The following is a 17,657-nucleotide window of genomic DNA, read 5'->3' on the forward strand; positions in this document are numbered from 1 at the left end:
TATAAATTTGATATTTATTCACTAATTTTTATACGGAAATTTTAAAAAATATTTATAAATATTTTTCATATTATTTATATAAATTATATAAATTGTTCATAAAATTTTTACATAAACTTTGTAAAAACTTTATATAAATTTTATCTTTTTTCACTAATTTTTATACGAAAATTTTGTAAAATATTTATAAATATTTTTTACAATATTTATATAAATTATATAAATTTTTAATCAAGTTTTTACATAAACTTTGTAAAAACTTTATATAAATTTTATCTTTTTTTACTAATTTTTATACAAAAATTTTAAAAAATATTTATAAATATTTTTTATAATATTTATATAAATTATCTAAATTTTTCATAAATATTTTACATAAACTTTGTAAAAAATTTATATAAATTTTATCTTTTTTTAAATATTTTTATACAAAAATTTTGAAAAATATTTATAAATATTTTTTATAATATTTATATAAATTATATAAATTTTATATATATTATTTTTATAATATTTATAAAAATTTTATCAAAAAAAAAGCAAAATATTTATAAAAATTTTATAAATTTTTTACATAGCTTTTTTATTTTTTTTGCCCAAATTTTATAAAATGATTTTATAAAACAACTTTTATTAAATTTTTATAAAATTTTTATAAAATATTTCCGTGAGGGAAGTCAGGGGAAAATGTTTTCGAACGCCATACTTTCACGATTCTAATAGTTTATCAACTCCAAATCACTGGGTTATTTCTGTCATGACATCCACCATAGATGACGGAGTAAAATCTGAATTCAGAGTAATAAAAAAAAAAAAATGTAGATGAAACACCAAGAATGCCTCGATTCGGTAATACCATGACTACGAATATAGTCAAAACGTATTTAAAATGGCTGTGACTACGTGCGACTACATGTGATTACGACCAGCTGATGACTATCAATGACTACTAATGATTGCAATTGCAGAAACTTGTGATTGCGTTCCACTACATTGACTCCATATGATTACGTTTTCACTGCACTTCAGCAGAAACATACTTATTTGCATCATTGATTCAGTTTAAATTTGTAAAACAGCCATTGCTAAACAATCACCAATGTCATCATTACATTGTGAATATTTCAATCCATCGTGAATTTATTATTGTTAATTTCGTTTTCATTAATTTTATCTGTTGTCAATGTATCTAAAAAAAAATGGTCTTGATGTGTACATAATTGTTGCATCCTTAAAATCAGGTGTTGAATTGATAAAGGAATTAATATTATTTGATTGTGACATATTTAAAAATGCAACAAAACTTTTTCGACCATTTGATAATGACGATAATATTAATAATCTCAACATTGCTGGCACATGTTCTTTGTCTTTTTGATTTTTATTATCATTTTCATTATTTATTTTTATTAATGATTCTTATTGATAATTTAATTTTCAAACAATATTACTTGTTGGTGATGTTATTTCCATTATTAGTTCCAAACTTATTCTTCCATTTCTTTCGGTCTCGTAAAAGTTCCCATATTAATTGTTTTGTTGTATCATTCGACAAATCATTAAGTGAACTTACTGTTAAATTTTTTCTTAACCAATCTTGAAGATCTGTGACACTTGAAAATGATGTTCTGTCACTCACTGACAGCAACCATCATCACTGTCATCATCAAAATTGACATGTGATATATCAATTGTACCATCAAGAAATTCGTTGATAATGATGTCTTGGGCATCATTGTTCTAAATATTATTCATTTTATCTGACATTTTATTATTATTAATATTCGTTACTCAAACTTACTAAATAGTTGTGCATCACAAAAAGATGAACAAGTCGAAAATAGTATTTAAAAATATAATAGCTTTTTTGCTCTATAGACAAATGCTTCTGGCAGCTGATTTAGATATTCAAAAATATTACTCAATGTCAAAACAAAAACTCATTAAACTCGATGAAAAGAAAAATAAACAATAACAACAACATGTGACTTAAAAACATAGCTTAAAGCAGCTTACTTGATTTTTAGGTATAGGAAACTTTTTTACTGCTTTAACTTTATCTGGGTCAGGTTTGACGCCATCTTTTCTAATTATGTGTCCCAGATAGTGGACTTATGATTTCAGAAATTCACATTTATCAGTTTGTAAGCGTTAATTGGCTCTTCTCAGCCGTTCCATCATCTGTTCCAACTTCTGGTCATGTTCTCCAGAAGTTTTAGCGGAAATGACTATGCCATCTAGGTATATAAACATTGATATGCCTTGCATTCCGACGAATACTAAATGTTTTAATCTCTGGAATGTGGCAGGTGCATTTTTTAATCCCATCAGCATGCGAGTAAATTTCCAGTGCCCATGTGGTGTAGAGAGAGCAGTTTCAGGTCCATCAAAATGGTCCATTCCAATTTGGTGGTACCTGGACGCTAATTCGAAGACAGAAAAGTATTTAGAGCTTCCTTATTGATCTAATATATCAGTTATATTGGGTAAAGGAAAGGCATCGGTAACAATTTTTTCATTGAGTGCTCTATAGTCGATGACCATTCCAAATCTTTCATTATATTTTGAATCAGATTTCTTTAGTACGATCTAGACAGGACAATTATATGGGCTTTCAGAAAGTTTGATCATTCCTTTTTTAAGCCCTCTTGGACTTGTCCTTCTACCTCTTCCCTTGAGTTATAGGAAGGCCTGTAAATTTTATTATTGATAGTAAGTTCGTCAGTCGTAGGCATATTTTCTTGGCATAGAATCGATATGCACTGATTCTTCTATGTTTAAATGTTCAAGACGTGATAACTCTTTTACTTTCTCCACTCTGTTAGTTACGACATTTATATTAAATATTTTTTTTTACATTATTATATTAATTCTAGCATGTTTATTTATATTAATAATAAAGATATTTTGACATTCAAAAGGAAGTATGTTTGTTTATAATAACAAAAATATTTTGACATTTAGATAAAAATATGTCTATTCGAATGTATATTATTCAATATATAAACAAAAGTATGTTTGTCTATAATAACAAAAATTATTTTAGCATTTAAATAAAAATATGTCCTTTTCAATATTTATTATTCAATATGTAAACAAAAGTATGTTGGTTTATAATAATAGAAAAATTAGCGTGTTGCGAGTACGCGCGAGGGAAGTGAAACTTCTTTCGGTGTAGTTGCATGTCACGCTGAATATCTCGCTGAATGATAATAATAATACTGACAATAATATTCAAATATAAATATTAATAATTATTAGTATTTATATTTCGAGTATTATTATTCTAAATTTTATTATTAATATCGCCGCATGAATGAAAGAAGGGCGTAAACTCTATTTTCGGGAATTTTTTTTTATTGAAAGAAAAAGCGCGGAAATGCAAAGTCATAAATTTTCGGGTTTTTCATTAAATTTTAAGGTTAAAAAAAAAGGAAGAAGGGCGTACAACCTTCTATAAAGGATAAAGAGCGTATGCTTAGAGACTTATGCTCTTTTTTCTATTATCAAAATCATTCCATTATCAAAATCATATTATTACTTATATTATATTGATATTATTGTTGAACATAATATTATTGGAATTATTGTTATTTATAATTATATTATTCATATTTTACCATATAGTATGAGTAAAATAATAATGATTTTAAAAATATCATCGATAATGATAATATCAATATAATATTAGTAAAAATACCACTTTTATAAACCATTTTTATAATAATATTGATAATAATAATAATATCGATATAATACTCATAATAATAATAAGAATCATATTAATATTGACAATACCATTCATATATAAATATTGATAAAAATTAGTATTTATATTTAAAATATTATCATTATAGATATTATTATTATTATAAATACTATTGTGAATAGATGATAATATTATCGAAATTATTGTTGTTATAATTATCATCATTTATATATATTTATAGCATGAATATTAATAATAACAATAATTTAATTATTAATAATATTTATAATAATGATAATATTAATTACGATTTTTAAATATGATCTATACTCAGTTAGGTATACTGTTTAATAATATGTAAATAAAAAAAAAAAGTTTCAAGTCGCACACGCATACACACAAACCAGCTGACCCTTCGAGTTTGTGCGCTATCATGCGCTATAGTGTATGGTTGCCAGCTTCCCTTTTCTCTTTATGTAATTCTCCACTCTTTATCCGCTTGTAACAGAGCGTATAACAGAGAGTATAACAGAACGTGTGATAGAGCGTGTGACACTCAGTGTGACGCTATCGGGGCCTCGAATTTTGTCGCTACCCTCCGTAAAGAAGTTTCAATTAAAAAAACAAGTTTATTTAAAATGAAAAGAAAATGAATGCTTATGTTTTATAATAATATATGTATATCTTTGATTCATAGTGTAGCGATTCGCGCTGCCTTATAGGCTGATCAAGACCGATCCAACGGAAATCTTCCAACCAACGACTTCGTTTTTTTATTTTATTATTTAGTATTTCTTTTTGTATATTATTATTATTATTGTTCATTATATTTTCCCCCTTTTTTCACCAAGATAGAGAGAGGAGGGATAGCTTGGAGTGGGGACAGCTTGGTAGATCCGAGCTGCTCCGAAATATCTTGGACTGAACTCGCTCTCTTGGCTGTGGGACGTTGTAAGAGATACACGTTTCGAGATCAGCTCTCGGTTTTACGTAATGTAGGGTACTCATGTGTCCAGCTGGATACTCAGCGGACACGTGGATTTTTAGGTTAGGTTTTTGGGGCGTTGTCTGTGTAGATCATTAGACAACGTCAAGCATACAACTATTTTTGATTATTTAGTTTAGTTATTTTGTTAGAAACGCGGTCCCTTTGTTTATTTAATTGATAAATTAAATTCAAAGTCGCGAGTAAGTTTATGTTGTACGTTTTGGAATATCGAGACTACGATTAGTTATGGATTTTTGAGAGTACGTTTTTGTATTTTGGATTTAAGATTAAGTTTTGGATAAATAAATAATGCGTTTTGGTTTTGAGTATAAAATATTATTGTGTTGTTGTTGATTGTTTTGATTTGACTATTATAATTTTTCTTGTAACTTTATCCGGCCCTCCTACCACAACTAGCACACTGAGCGAGTCTAGCTTCCCTCTAGGCTAATTGTTGATGGTTATTCTGGTTAATTTGTTGTATATTTCGGTTGTTGGGTTTAATTATTGCTATTTTGTGTCTTTGGGTATGAATGTGATAAGCCTTTTTCGAGTTTTAAGGCGAATTGAAAACTACACGATTTTAACAAATAATAATAATAGTTGGTTATTTGAGATTTCGAATTTGGTTAATTTTGTGTTTTGAGCCCGATAAATAAATAAACCAGATAACATACTTGATAATTGGTCCGAGAAGGTAACAGGCAGAAATGCCACATTACAATAGATAACGTTAATGCAAGTGAAAACACACTGAAAAACTTGTAAATGATGCCCATTTTTTTTTTCAAACAATGTGTAGGTGAGAAAATTGAAAGTGTTATATAAGAACGAAGGAAAAAAATTCGTCAGAATATATATTCCGACAAAAATCCATTTGCTAAGAAATTGCATATTCTGACAAATTTAGCGAAATTGTTTTTATACTAATTTTTTTATGAAAATAATATTTTTCTCTCGCTCTATGTCATTGTTTTAATTATGTTAATGTCGTTTGATTATTACGTGATAAATGTTTTGAGCGATAAAATTTTTTTACAGTTTTTTTGTACGCTATTTATTATAAAATTCTCACACGAGACTATCATATTTATATATACGAGAACCCCTGGGCGCGCTTTGCGCGCCCCTCTTATGACGTTAATGAATCAAATTAAATTAAATTATAAATAATAAGAAATAAAAAAATAATTTAGAATGAATAAATTGAATATCGCATTATATTTTTTCTATTATCAATTTTTATTCATTTTTAATTTCTTTCCATTGATTTTCAATAATAATAATTAAATAATATCAACAATAGAGCCACATGAATAACAAATAATTTTTAAAAAAATTAAGTTTCCTGCAACCTCATTCAACACAAAAGACATTTCTTCATGACATTTTTGTAAATGTTTTATCTGAATATCCTTTATATTACTATTTAATTCCTCAAGACTATGTATTTTTGATAAATTAATCATTAATTTACAAAATGAGCAAATAATCATAAACTCTTTTTTTTCAAAAAAACCTTTTTTACAATTCACACATTGTATTTCTTGTATCAAATGATCTATTATCCTCTGTTTCAATTCAATTGTTTCTGTAATACAAAGAAAAATATGTCAAATCAATAATGAAGCTTCAGTTCATTATCGAACAATATAAAATTACCGTGCTTTGAGGCTCTAAAATCTTGTTCAATCTCTATTGTTCCAAGACATCCATATACATTTGATTCAATATTGAATTTTTTATTCAATAATTTTAGTAGTCCGGCATTTGTTATTATTTGATTCAAATTTTTTTCAACTATATTATTATCTAAATTTAGTTTAAAAAATTCATGTCTTCTTGAGTATATATCCTTGAAAACTTTCTGAAAATGAATCAGTTATTATTAACCAAATAAAACTTTTATGAAATAATATTAATCATACTAAACAATAATTACCTTTTTTAATTCAATTGAGATACTTTCCATTGTCAGAATAATCTTATTATTTTTTATTGAAAAAGAATGAAAATAACTTTGATACGTCAATCGATCTAAAATTGAAAAAACAATATATTTCCCATTTATATTATTTCATGAGATAATTATATTTTTTTTTTGATTTAATTGATCTAATTGATTAATCAGAATTATTCAATTTCGTAAATATTCTTATGGCGTTGAATATATGATTAATTTTTGTATATTTCTTGATATACATAATTTTTTACAATATTTATTTCACGTTTTTCTCCTAAAAATATTTTCAATGATTTCCAAGATTTTACCCGTGAAAATGCTACGTACAATTGACCATGATTAAAAACATCTTTTCTAAGATCAACACCGACCATTTCGAATGTTTGTCCTTGACATTTAATTATCGTCATTCCAAATGCTATCTTGATTGGAAATTGTCTTCGTTTAAACATGAAAGGATAAACATCTTCACAATAGAGACTTATGCGATGTATGAATACGATATCATTTGCTTTATCACCAGTTAAAATTTTACATTTTAAAAGATTATTAGACATACTTAATATTTGCAATCTCGTTCCGTTACATAAACATTCACTTTGACTAATATTACGCAAAAGCATGACAATACAGTACAACCTTAATTTTAATTCATATGGTGGAAAATTTGGTGGATTTAACGTATTTAAGTATTCTGGTAAAATAGAATTATTAAGTTCTCCATTATCACAATTTTCAGTACTATCAATTCCAGTAAAAATTTTTTCTGTATCTTTGTCCAAAAATTGCACCACTTTATCATTTATGTTATCTACATGATAATACAGCAACTTTCGATAAACTTTCATACTTGCGTTCATCTATTAGTTTTTTGAAAATAACCTCTACTATATAATCATTTCTATTTGCTAAACATTCTTGAGTAATTACTAAATTGTCATTATTATCATTTATTGTGCCGTTTCCAACGTCTAGTATATATTTAGCAAACTCTGATTTTTCCGGTAAAGTTCTCATATTTTCTGATAATGAAAAAATTTTAAAATTTTCCCATAGTTTACTGAATTTAATTGATAAATTAATCATTTCACTCCGAGTACCATTTTTCAGTACTGGCAATAATCCCGAAAATCACCACCCATGAGCATAATTTTCCCACCGAAAGGTAGTTTATTATTCATTATATCACGGCAGGTTCGATCAGCTAGTTCCAAACAGTATCTCGGTGCCATTGGTGCTTCATCACAAATTATCACATCAATGTTTCTGAGTTCTGCTGCTTTTGATTGCTGTTTAATATTCGAAGTTGAATCAGCATACATTGCAACCGGCATTGCAAATAGATTGTGCATTGTTCTTCCTTCTGGAAGCAATATTGCCGCAATTCCTGTAAAAGCCATTGTAGCAACTTTTTTTCCATCGCTTCTTAATAAGTGATATATTGTACTATAGACATATGTTTTTCCTGATCCACCCGGTCCATCAATGTAAAAGCATGAATTTAAATCATCTTTTCTACATAATAACGCTTTATCCATTATTTCATCTACTATTAATTTTTGTTTTATATTCAAGGTTTTATATTGATTCAAACCTATTTCTGAGTGGTTTTGTAATACATATTCGTCGTTATTCAAATTCCTTAGAGATTCAAATTCATCTAACGATGGCATTGTTGGAAATTTACTGATATTTGATTTTTCTTTTCTAAGAAGCTTAATTATTTCATGATATAATTTTGTATATGATTGAGATAAACTATATTTTTTCTTAAAGTCATCTGACATCGAATCTTTATGACTTTTCCAAAGTATTTCTGGTTTCACTGGACAACAGTGTATTAAAATTCTCACGAATAAGTGTCTCAGCTGTTTAGGCATCATCCATACTTCTCCTCCTGCTGAAATATATTTATCCACAACATTTGAAGTTGTAATTTTACAGTTTTGTTTTAGGGTAAATAAAGCATGGACATGTGGCAATCCTCTTTTTTGATATTCCACAACATAAACATATGCTTGTATTTCCCAAAAAAGATTCTCTTTTACTATTTTATTTATTAATTCATTCTTTTTTATTCCAAAAACACGTGATACTATGCCTGGTCTATCAGAAGCTGTTTGACCCATTAACAAATTTTCTTTAATTTCTCGCCAATTCGGATTACATGTCATAGTTATAAATAAATCAGCCTTCCGAATTTTCTTACGATAGCCATTGCATCTTGATAATGCTGAAGCATGTTACGTGGAGATCCTGTGAAAGTGGGTGGTAAAATCACCATTTTTCCTACATTTACTTTGGATTCATTTGCAGCAGTTTTTAAATGATCAATTAATCCTTGATAACTATCAGCTCGAATTTTTTTTTGATTTAACCTACAAAAATTTATTCGATCTTTTTCAATTTTTACATATTTATCAACCACCCATTGCTGAAACAGTCTTCCGCCCATTAAAAATATATTATCGTTTCGAGATGCCATTCTGTATTTTATATAAGCAGCACGTGAAACTCTTTTTGATCTCACAACACACAGAATATCTCTATGCCATCCTTTCGTACCAAAAGGATAAAACAATGGATAAATCCAAGGTTCTACATTTGGGTCCATATTACTAACATATTCAAGTTTTTTCGTTTTTTTATTATGTATCGTCACATATGACTCTGGAATATCTCCATTAGCAGTTGTAGTAAAAATCGCTGCAACTTTATTTATTTTTTGCATATTATATCGTCGTGCGTCCATACCAGGTTTATTGAAGAATATTAATTGCCATTCTGGTTCTTCATGACCGTCATTAATTGTTTGCTGTAATTCTTCATGCATCATTCGATATGACTTTGCAAACAAATTAATCTCACAAAGAGTATTACCTATAGCATTAATAATTTCCGTATTCAAAGATGAATCTTTGTTTAATTGTGACCGAACGTTAGTTGCTTCTAGGTCATAATCATACTGTATCGCACCACGTATCCAAATATACCACGATAATTTCACAAGGGTTGTAAGGCCTTATGTTTGATACAGGGCTATCAAAGGATGTGGAGGATAGGTTGTAACTTGAAATAATAGGAATAACACTTTAAATAAATCCAAACACTGTGGCTTAAATTCTATTAATATATTCACTTTATTATTTCACTAAAATTATAATTAATTGTATTGTATATTGTATATTGAGTTGACTCTAACAAGTGTTGTCATGGACAGACACTACTATTTTATATTGTAAGTATAAAGAAATCCCGTTGTACGCGAATCAATATTAATTAGAGATGTTACGTAAACGAGTGTTGAAGAGCAACTGATTTCTCAGTTTGTTGAAAATTGTTAAGTCCAAAAAATGGGTGTGTACTTAGTTAAAAAATTAGTTTTAATTGGTCAAAAATTAGTTCAAGAGAGGGTAAAAAACTAGGTGTAGGTGGTGGGATTTTTAGACATAAAATTGGGTTGGGCCTTGGTCCAAAGGGTGACATAAAAATACCATGTGTAAACAAAAATATAGATTTTACGACCGGAAAGTCCAAGACGTTTTCATGAATTTAGTTTATTTTAAAAAGTTATAAATTTACTTTTTATTGTCGATTTTACGATCATTCTGTGTATCGAAAATATGTTAGTGCAGTTGTTTGACAGATGTGAAATTTTCTCTAATTCTTGACAAAAATAATGTTTTAAAAAATATGTTATAATAGTACCAAAGAGACTTGAGTTTATGGTTTTATTTGTTACGTGATTTTTACTCAAAAATCTATGCAAGAGTTGACCATGTGTGGGAATATTCGAGTTTGTAAAAAAAGCTATTAAAAGTACATAAATGAAATCGTTGTTTAAAATATTTTAGAGAAAATATAAACCAAAATTGTTAGTCATATGTTATTTGAAATTGTATGATCTCGTGATCTAGCCATAAAAAACAGAGTAATGTTTAAAACTTATCAACTTATTGTATTTTGTTTAAAAAATAGAAAGAATAAAAATCCGGTCAGTCTGGGACCGACAGACATGTGGTTCGACCCGGAACATTCTCCCCCCGTTGAGAGGTCGGCCGATCAACTTGAATATCTAGAACAGAATAAAAAGTGTTAGTAAATGTAAATTTAATTTATTCTAATGTCATTCTGGGTCACAAGGAACCAAGGGTGCTATTTTCTTGACGTTGCGTTTGTAGGTAGACTTTGCTGTTTTGATGGTGACCGTACGGACAATACCATCCGTCCCAGGATGCGTCTCGATGATTCGACCCAATGCCCAATGCATAGGTGGAATGTTGTCTTCCTTCAATAAGACCACATCGCCTATTTCTATGTTGTTGTTGTCTTTGTTCCACTTACTGCGGTTGATCATCTCGTTGAGATATTCATTGTGCCAACGTTGCCAAAATTCTTGTTTTCTTTGTTCAATTAGTTGCCATCTAGACAACCTGTTCATGGGTATGATGTTGTAGTCATGATCTCTTATAGTTGTGAGAGCATGTCCAATTAAAAAATGTCCAGGTGAGAGCACCATAAAATCATTTGGATCAGTTGAAATAGGTGTCAGTGGACGTGAATTAAGTATTGCCTCGATCTCAATAATCAAGGTGTTGAATTATTCTTGTGATAATAAAATTTCTGGTTCAATAACCCTTTTAAAATGATGTTCGAATGACTTGACTGCGGCTTCCCAAAGTCCGCCAAAATGTGGAGAAAGTGGTGGCGTAAAATGCCATTGAATTTTTTTTGTGTTAAAAAATTCTTGTAATTTATTTTGTGCATCGTTTGATTTTAATTGATCTTGCAGTTTAATCAATTCATTGTTGGCCCCTTGAAAATTTAAACCATTGTCTGAATAAATATCAGTCGGGTAACCACGTCTTGCAACAAATCTTTTTAAAGCAGCAATAAAACAATCAGTAGTTAAATCACTGACCATTTCTAGATGTACAGCTTTGATGACGAGACATACAAAGACTGCTACGTATATTTTAACTTTAATTCTATTTCTTTCTTTCTTTTCTTTAACTAAAAAAGGTCCACAAAAGTCAACCCCAACTATTGTAAATGGAATTGCTTCATTAACTCTTGCTTTTGGTAAATTACCCATCAGGTAATCAATTGTACGAGGCTGTGCTCGTAGACATGTTGTACAAGTGCGTATTGTTTTACTCACTTGATTGCGACCATCAATTGGCCAATATTGTTGTCTTACAGCATATAATGTGGCTTGAGTACCAGTATGCAAGTGTATTTTATGTTCATGTTTAATTATTAATGAAGTTACATGATGATTTTTAGGTAAAATGATTGGATACTTTTGATTGTATGGAATAGAGGCATTTTGTAATCGCCCTCCTACTCGCAATAATCCATTTTTATCAATAAATGGAGTGAGTTTAATTAATTTACTTTTTTGATTTAATTGTCTTTGATTTTCTAGAATTTTTAATTCATCAAAAAATATTTCTTTTTGTACTAGTTTAATTATTGTATTAGTAGCATATTCAATTTCATTGATTTTTAAATAACCAGTATTCTTGTTGTTTGTTTTCATTCGCAGACAATATGCAATGACATTTTGTAATTTATTCCAATATAAATAACGAGTTAAAATATTGTAATCATTTTTATTGTTTATATTTACTTGCGGTTGTGTTGAACTTGTCGTTTTGTTGAGACATGTGTTGACCTTGAGCTCAGGTAGACTGCAACCAAGACGGCCCATGTTGCCATGTTGTTGTTTTGATGAATTCTTCAGGTAGTTGACCTCTTGAAATCAGGTCAGCTGGATTGTCATGTGTACGTACATGGCACCATTGTGTTGTTTTTGTTTTTTCTTGTATTTTGGCAATTCTGTTTGCCACGAATGTTTTCATAACACTTGGCTCTTTTCTTAGCCAGTGTAAAACAATTGTAGAATCTGACCACAAATATGTGTCATCTATTGTTATGTGTATTGCTTTAATTATTGTTGTATAAAGCGAAGCAAGTAATAATGCTCCACATAATTCCAATCTAGGGATTGATAGTGTCTTGAGAGGAGCTATGCGCCCTTTGGCACACAAAAGTTGTGTGTAAACTTTACCTTTTTTATCAATGGACCTGAGATAAATACAAGCCCCATATGCTTTTTCACTGGCATCACAAAAGCCATGTAATTGTATACTTGTTGTATCATTTAATATTGTATGTCTTTTAAAAGATAAATCATTTAAAAGTTGTAATTGGTTATAAAATGTTAACCATTCATCTTTAATTGGTGATGGGACAGGTTCATCCCAGTCAATGTTCATACTCCATAATTGTTGCATAACTATTTTTGCTGTCATAACAACTGGACCAAGAAGTCCAAGAGGATCAAAGATTTTTCCAATTTCAGAAAAAATTTTGCGTTTTGTAATTTCGTCAAACGTAATTGTTTTAACTGTGTAAACATTTGTATCTGTAGTAGATCTCCAGTAAACACCGAGTGTTTTTATTGCACTGGAGTCATTAAATTGTAATTGTAAATTTTTGTTAGCCTCTGGAAGGCCTTCTAATAGTCTAGGCTCATTGGAAGCCCATTTGCGTATATTTAACATACCTTGTTGTAATAAAGGAATTAATTCATCCCTCAATTTAATTGCTTCTTCAAGTGTTTGTGTACCAGTTAAAAGATCATCGACATATAGATCTCTTTTGAGTATTTCTGATGCTATAGGAAAATTTTCTTGTTCATCATCAGCTAATTTATGTAGACATCGTATAGCTAGGAATGGTGATGGAGCAAGACCAAATGTTACAATATTTAATTCATATGTTTTGATAATACCAGACGTATTTCTCCATAAAATACGTTGATATTTTCTATCTTGTGGACGTATTAAAAATTGTCTGTACATTTTCTCAATGTCACCAGTCAGTACGTACTGGTGTAATCTAAATCGAAGTAGTAATGAGAAAATGTCTGTCTGTATTGTTGGGCCAATTCATTGAGCGAATGACCCTTGGAACCCTTGGCTGAGCCGTCGAACACGACTCGTACTTTTGTTGTTTGGCTTTCTTCTTTTATCACTGCATGATGAGGTAAATAAAAACCATCTTCTTGTAATTGTTTATCTGGTACTTCAGACATGTGACCTAAGTCTAGGTATTCTTGTAGTACAGCGTTATATTGTATTTTTAGTTCTACATTATTTTGTAATTTTCTTTCAATTGAATTAAGCCTTTTTGTATTGTAATTCGTGTCTCCAAGTTGATCGACAGATTGTTTGAATGGTAAGGCGACGACGTATCGGCCTCTTTGTTTCTTTGTTGTAATATGTTGTAGAAAATGAAGTTCTTCACATGCTTGTTCATCTACTGTGAGATGACTTGTTTCTGTATTTCTTTATTTCCCAAAATTTAGCTAAATTGAATTTTGTGTGCTCTGATGCCAGGTGACAAGAACACTTGCTTTGTTGCTTTGTTTGTAGGTGCATTTCTCCTCCGATGACCCATCCTAATTTAAGTCTTTGTAAAATAACTCAGGGCCACCGTTCTTGGATAGATCTGTCTGTCCTGAGAGAACAGAGACATTGTAACACCTGCCCCTAATAAAATATCGACTGGTGCAGGCTTAAGAAAATTAGGAATCGCTAATTTCATTGTTGTAGAATATTAATATCATTTTTGTTAATTTCTTAGTCAGGAACATTTCTGATATCCGTGGCACCGTGAGAAATTTAAGTGTTCTTCATACTTTGTATTACATGATTGTATTGTTGTATTTACGACATGTTTGGTGGACTGTTGATGCCGTGTTCAACGCGCCTATTGATATTAAACATTTACTTTTCTAATTTTAATTTGTTAGCCATACCTTCTGTCATAAAATTAGCAGTTGAACATGTATCAGGTAGACATCGACATAGTATTTTTCTCCGTCTATATTGAGTACGTTGATCAATGCGCTGAGACGACTAAAACACTTTGTTGTTGAGTTGACGACAAGTGCTGGTGAACCTGTAGGTATGCTGCTATGTTGTAGTCAAATTTGTTTGTTTACATCTGCTGCTGGAACAGATGTTGTGTTGGCCTGGTCAGACTCATGGTCGTTGGCCGATGCAAAATGTATGGTGTTTTTGTCGGTGTACGACACCCTGTTGACTTGCAATCTTTTGACCCGTGCCCCTTTTTCAGTAATTCAAGCATAATGAGGCCTGATTGCAGCCTTATATCTTTTCTTCTTGTAAATTTTTGAATATCTCACAACTATATACAGAGTGTTTCTCGGAACATATTGGACAGACACGTGTAGTAGTTGTTGTCAATGATATTCAATCTTTTTTTAACTTGGGGCTTTTCACCTTATTTTCATTTGTATTTGTTTCTTCTTTCAAAGCAAAAATTACAATATCTTGCTCATCGTTGTTCCAAAAATTCTAAAAGTCGGAATATTTTGGTATTTCATGAGAATATGAGTCATTTCCCATTTAAAAATTGTATCTTGATTTAATTTTTAATAACATAAAATCAACTAGTGCTATGTCCCATGCATTATGTTTAACTTGTAAATTTTCTAATGCTTTAATACGTTGTCTAAATGTATCTACTAACTCACCAAGAGCTGCAGGTGTATCTTTTTCAACTTCGATAATCAATTGTATTATTGACCAATGTCTTGTCGAAAAGACGTTTATCTTCATATTTGTTTTTTAATATTAACAATGCTGCATCAAAATTATTATCATTAATTTCTAAATGTTTTATAAGTTCTAAGGCCTTGCCTGTAAGAACATTTGTCAAGTGATATAATTTCAATGTCTTGGACAATGAATTATTGTTGTGAATTACATTTTTAAATGAACTAAAAATGCGTTGAACTAGTTTGTGTACCATCAAACTTAGAATATGTATTTGTGGAACTGGAAACATTGTGTTTAGTGTTCGTATTTGTATTTGTCGAAACTTGTATTATTCGGTAATGCTAGTATGCGTGCGTAACATTTTTGTTGCTTCAGCAACAGCTGAAAAATATGAGTTTTGAATTGTGTACAAGCTTCTCTGAGCTTTTGTTTTTTCATCATTCTTCAATTGATCTTGTATATCCTCGAAAACATAAAAACGTTCTCGAAGTGTTTTTGAGCACTACTTCAAACTCGTCTGGATCAAATCGATCTTGATTAAGTTTTGATTCTATCCATTCTTTTGTAAAGTCTGTAATTGATTTTTTAAACATCCCACGTTGTCTGTGAAGATTTTTAACTTTGTCTTGTAACGCTTTTGTCACTTGTTTCAACCATTGTAAATAGAGTGCTGTGACTCTAATATACTTAACTTCACTAAAGTCAATGGTAATATTCACTTGGTGAATCCGGCTCGAAGGAAAAAAAAAAAATGTATTCCACCACGCATCCAAATATGTCCATGATAATTCACACAAGGGTTGTAAGGCCTTATGTTTGATACAGCTATCAAAGATGTGGAGGATAAGTTGTAACTTGAAATAATAGGAATAACACTTTAAATAACCAAACACTGTGGCTTAAATTTACCAATATCACTTTACTTTATTATTTCACCAAAATTATAATTAATTGTATTGTATATTGTATATTGAGTTGACTCTAACAAGTGTTGTCATGACAGCACACTACTATTTTATATTGTAAGTATAAAGAAATCCCTGCTGTACGCAGAATCCATATTAATTAGAGATGTTACGTAAACGAGTTGTTAAAGAGCAACTGATTTCAGTTTGTTAAAAATTGTTAAGTCCTTAAAAAATGTATGAGTACTTAGTTAAAAAATTAGTTTTAATTGGTCAAAAATTAGTTCAAGAGAGGGTAAAAACTAGGTGTAGGTGGTGGATTTTAGACATAAAATTGGGCCTTGTGTGGTCCGGGGACATAAAAAATACCATGTGTAAAACAAAAATATAGATTTTATGACCGGAAAGTCCAAGCATATTTTCGTTGAATTTAGTTTATTTTAAAAAGTTATAAAAATGTTTCTTTTTATTGTCGATTTTACGATCATTCTGTGTATCGAAAATACGTTAGTGCAGTTGTTTGACAGATGCAGATTTTCTCACCTTTAATGTACTTTTGTTTTTGAAAATATATGTTATAATATGTGATTTTACTAAAAATCTATGTAAGAGTTGACCATGTGTGGAATATTCGAGTTTGTAAAAAGCTATTAAAAAAGTACATAAATTAAATCGTTGTTTTAAAATATTTTGAAAAAATATAAACCAAAATTGTTAGTTATATGTTATTTGAAATTGTATGATCTCGTGATTCAGCCTTAAAAACAACAGAGTAATGTTTTCACATGCTTGTTCATCAACTTAGATGTATTTTGTTTAAAAAATAGAAAGAATAAAATGGTCAGTTTGGGACCGACAGACATGTGGTTCGACTTTGAACACATACGCTACATTATAAAAAACCACAATGTCAATGAACAAATTACATACCCTGATAGATCTGTCTGTCCAGAGAAACAGAGAATAAAACAAAAACCCCTAATAAAATATCGACTGGTGCAGGCTTATTAAATAATAGGTCTCAGAAGCGAAAATGGTCAATAGTATCAACTTAAACATAATAAACTCTGATCAGACCAAGTCCAAAAGTACACTGAAGACATAAGCAATTCATTAAAAACAGCTCGATGAAATAAACCTTGAATTGAACTGCGTGAATAACACAAAACTATTGTGTATATATATTTGTTGCCAAGCCAAACAAAGATAAGTATTGCATCAATTAATAAGAACACAATGAACATTATAGTAAAGAACGTATAAATTAGTTAAGTTCCTTTCTGGCTTTGGCCACTTCTAAAACAACTTGAACTGAAGAGGGAGATAGTTTCACAAAATCAGCTATTTCCCAAGGATCAGATTTGTTTGTTTACATCTGCTGCTTCAACAGGTGGTTTTGAGCTAAGATAATTGATAAGTAATTGAGTGAATTACTGATTAAAAATCCAATGGAATGACATGAGAAATCATTTATCAATCTCGAGTGATAGCAATCAAA

At 29.7% G+C, this 17,657-nt stretch overlaps 2 protein-coding genes across 2 annotated transcripts; both read right to left on the reverse strand.

Annotated features, from left to right (window-relative positions):
- Window positions 1-6,725: 6,725 nt before the first annotated feature.
- Window positions 6,726-11,755, reverse strand: LOC122850849. The gene is made up of 5 exons (XM_044149908.1): window positions 11,491-11,755; window positions 7,820-8,209; window positions 7,591-7,682; window positions 6,969-7,520; window positions 6,726-6,734 (listed from the first exon to the last, which is right to left on the reverse strand). Exons 1-5 carry the CDS (start codon window positions 11,753-11,755, stop codon window positions 6,726-6,728), a joined length of 1,308 nt encoding a protein of 435 aa, XP_044005843.1.
- A 589-nt stretch (window positions 11,756-12,344) lies between these two features.
- Window positions 12,345-13,529, reverse strand: LOC122850850. The gene has a single exon (XM_044149910.1). The coding sequence runs from the start codon at window positions 13,527-13,529 to the stop codon at window positions 12,345-12,347; it is 1,185 nt and encodes a 394-aa protein (XP_044005845.1).
- Window positions 13,530-17,657: the final 4,128 nt, after the last annotated feature.

The sequence above is a fragment of the Aphidius gifuensis genome, linkage group LG3 (assembly GCF_014905175.1).
Source record: "Aphidius gifuensis isolate YNYX2018 linkage group LG3, ASM1490517v1, whole genome shotgun sequence".
Lineage (NCBI taxonomy): Eukaryota > Metazoa > Arthropoda > Insecta > Hymenoptera > Braconidae > Aphidius > Aphidius gifuensis.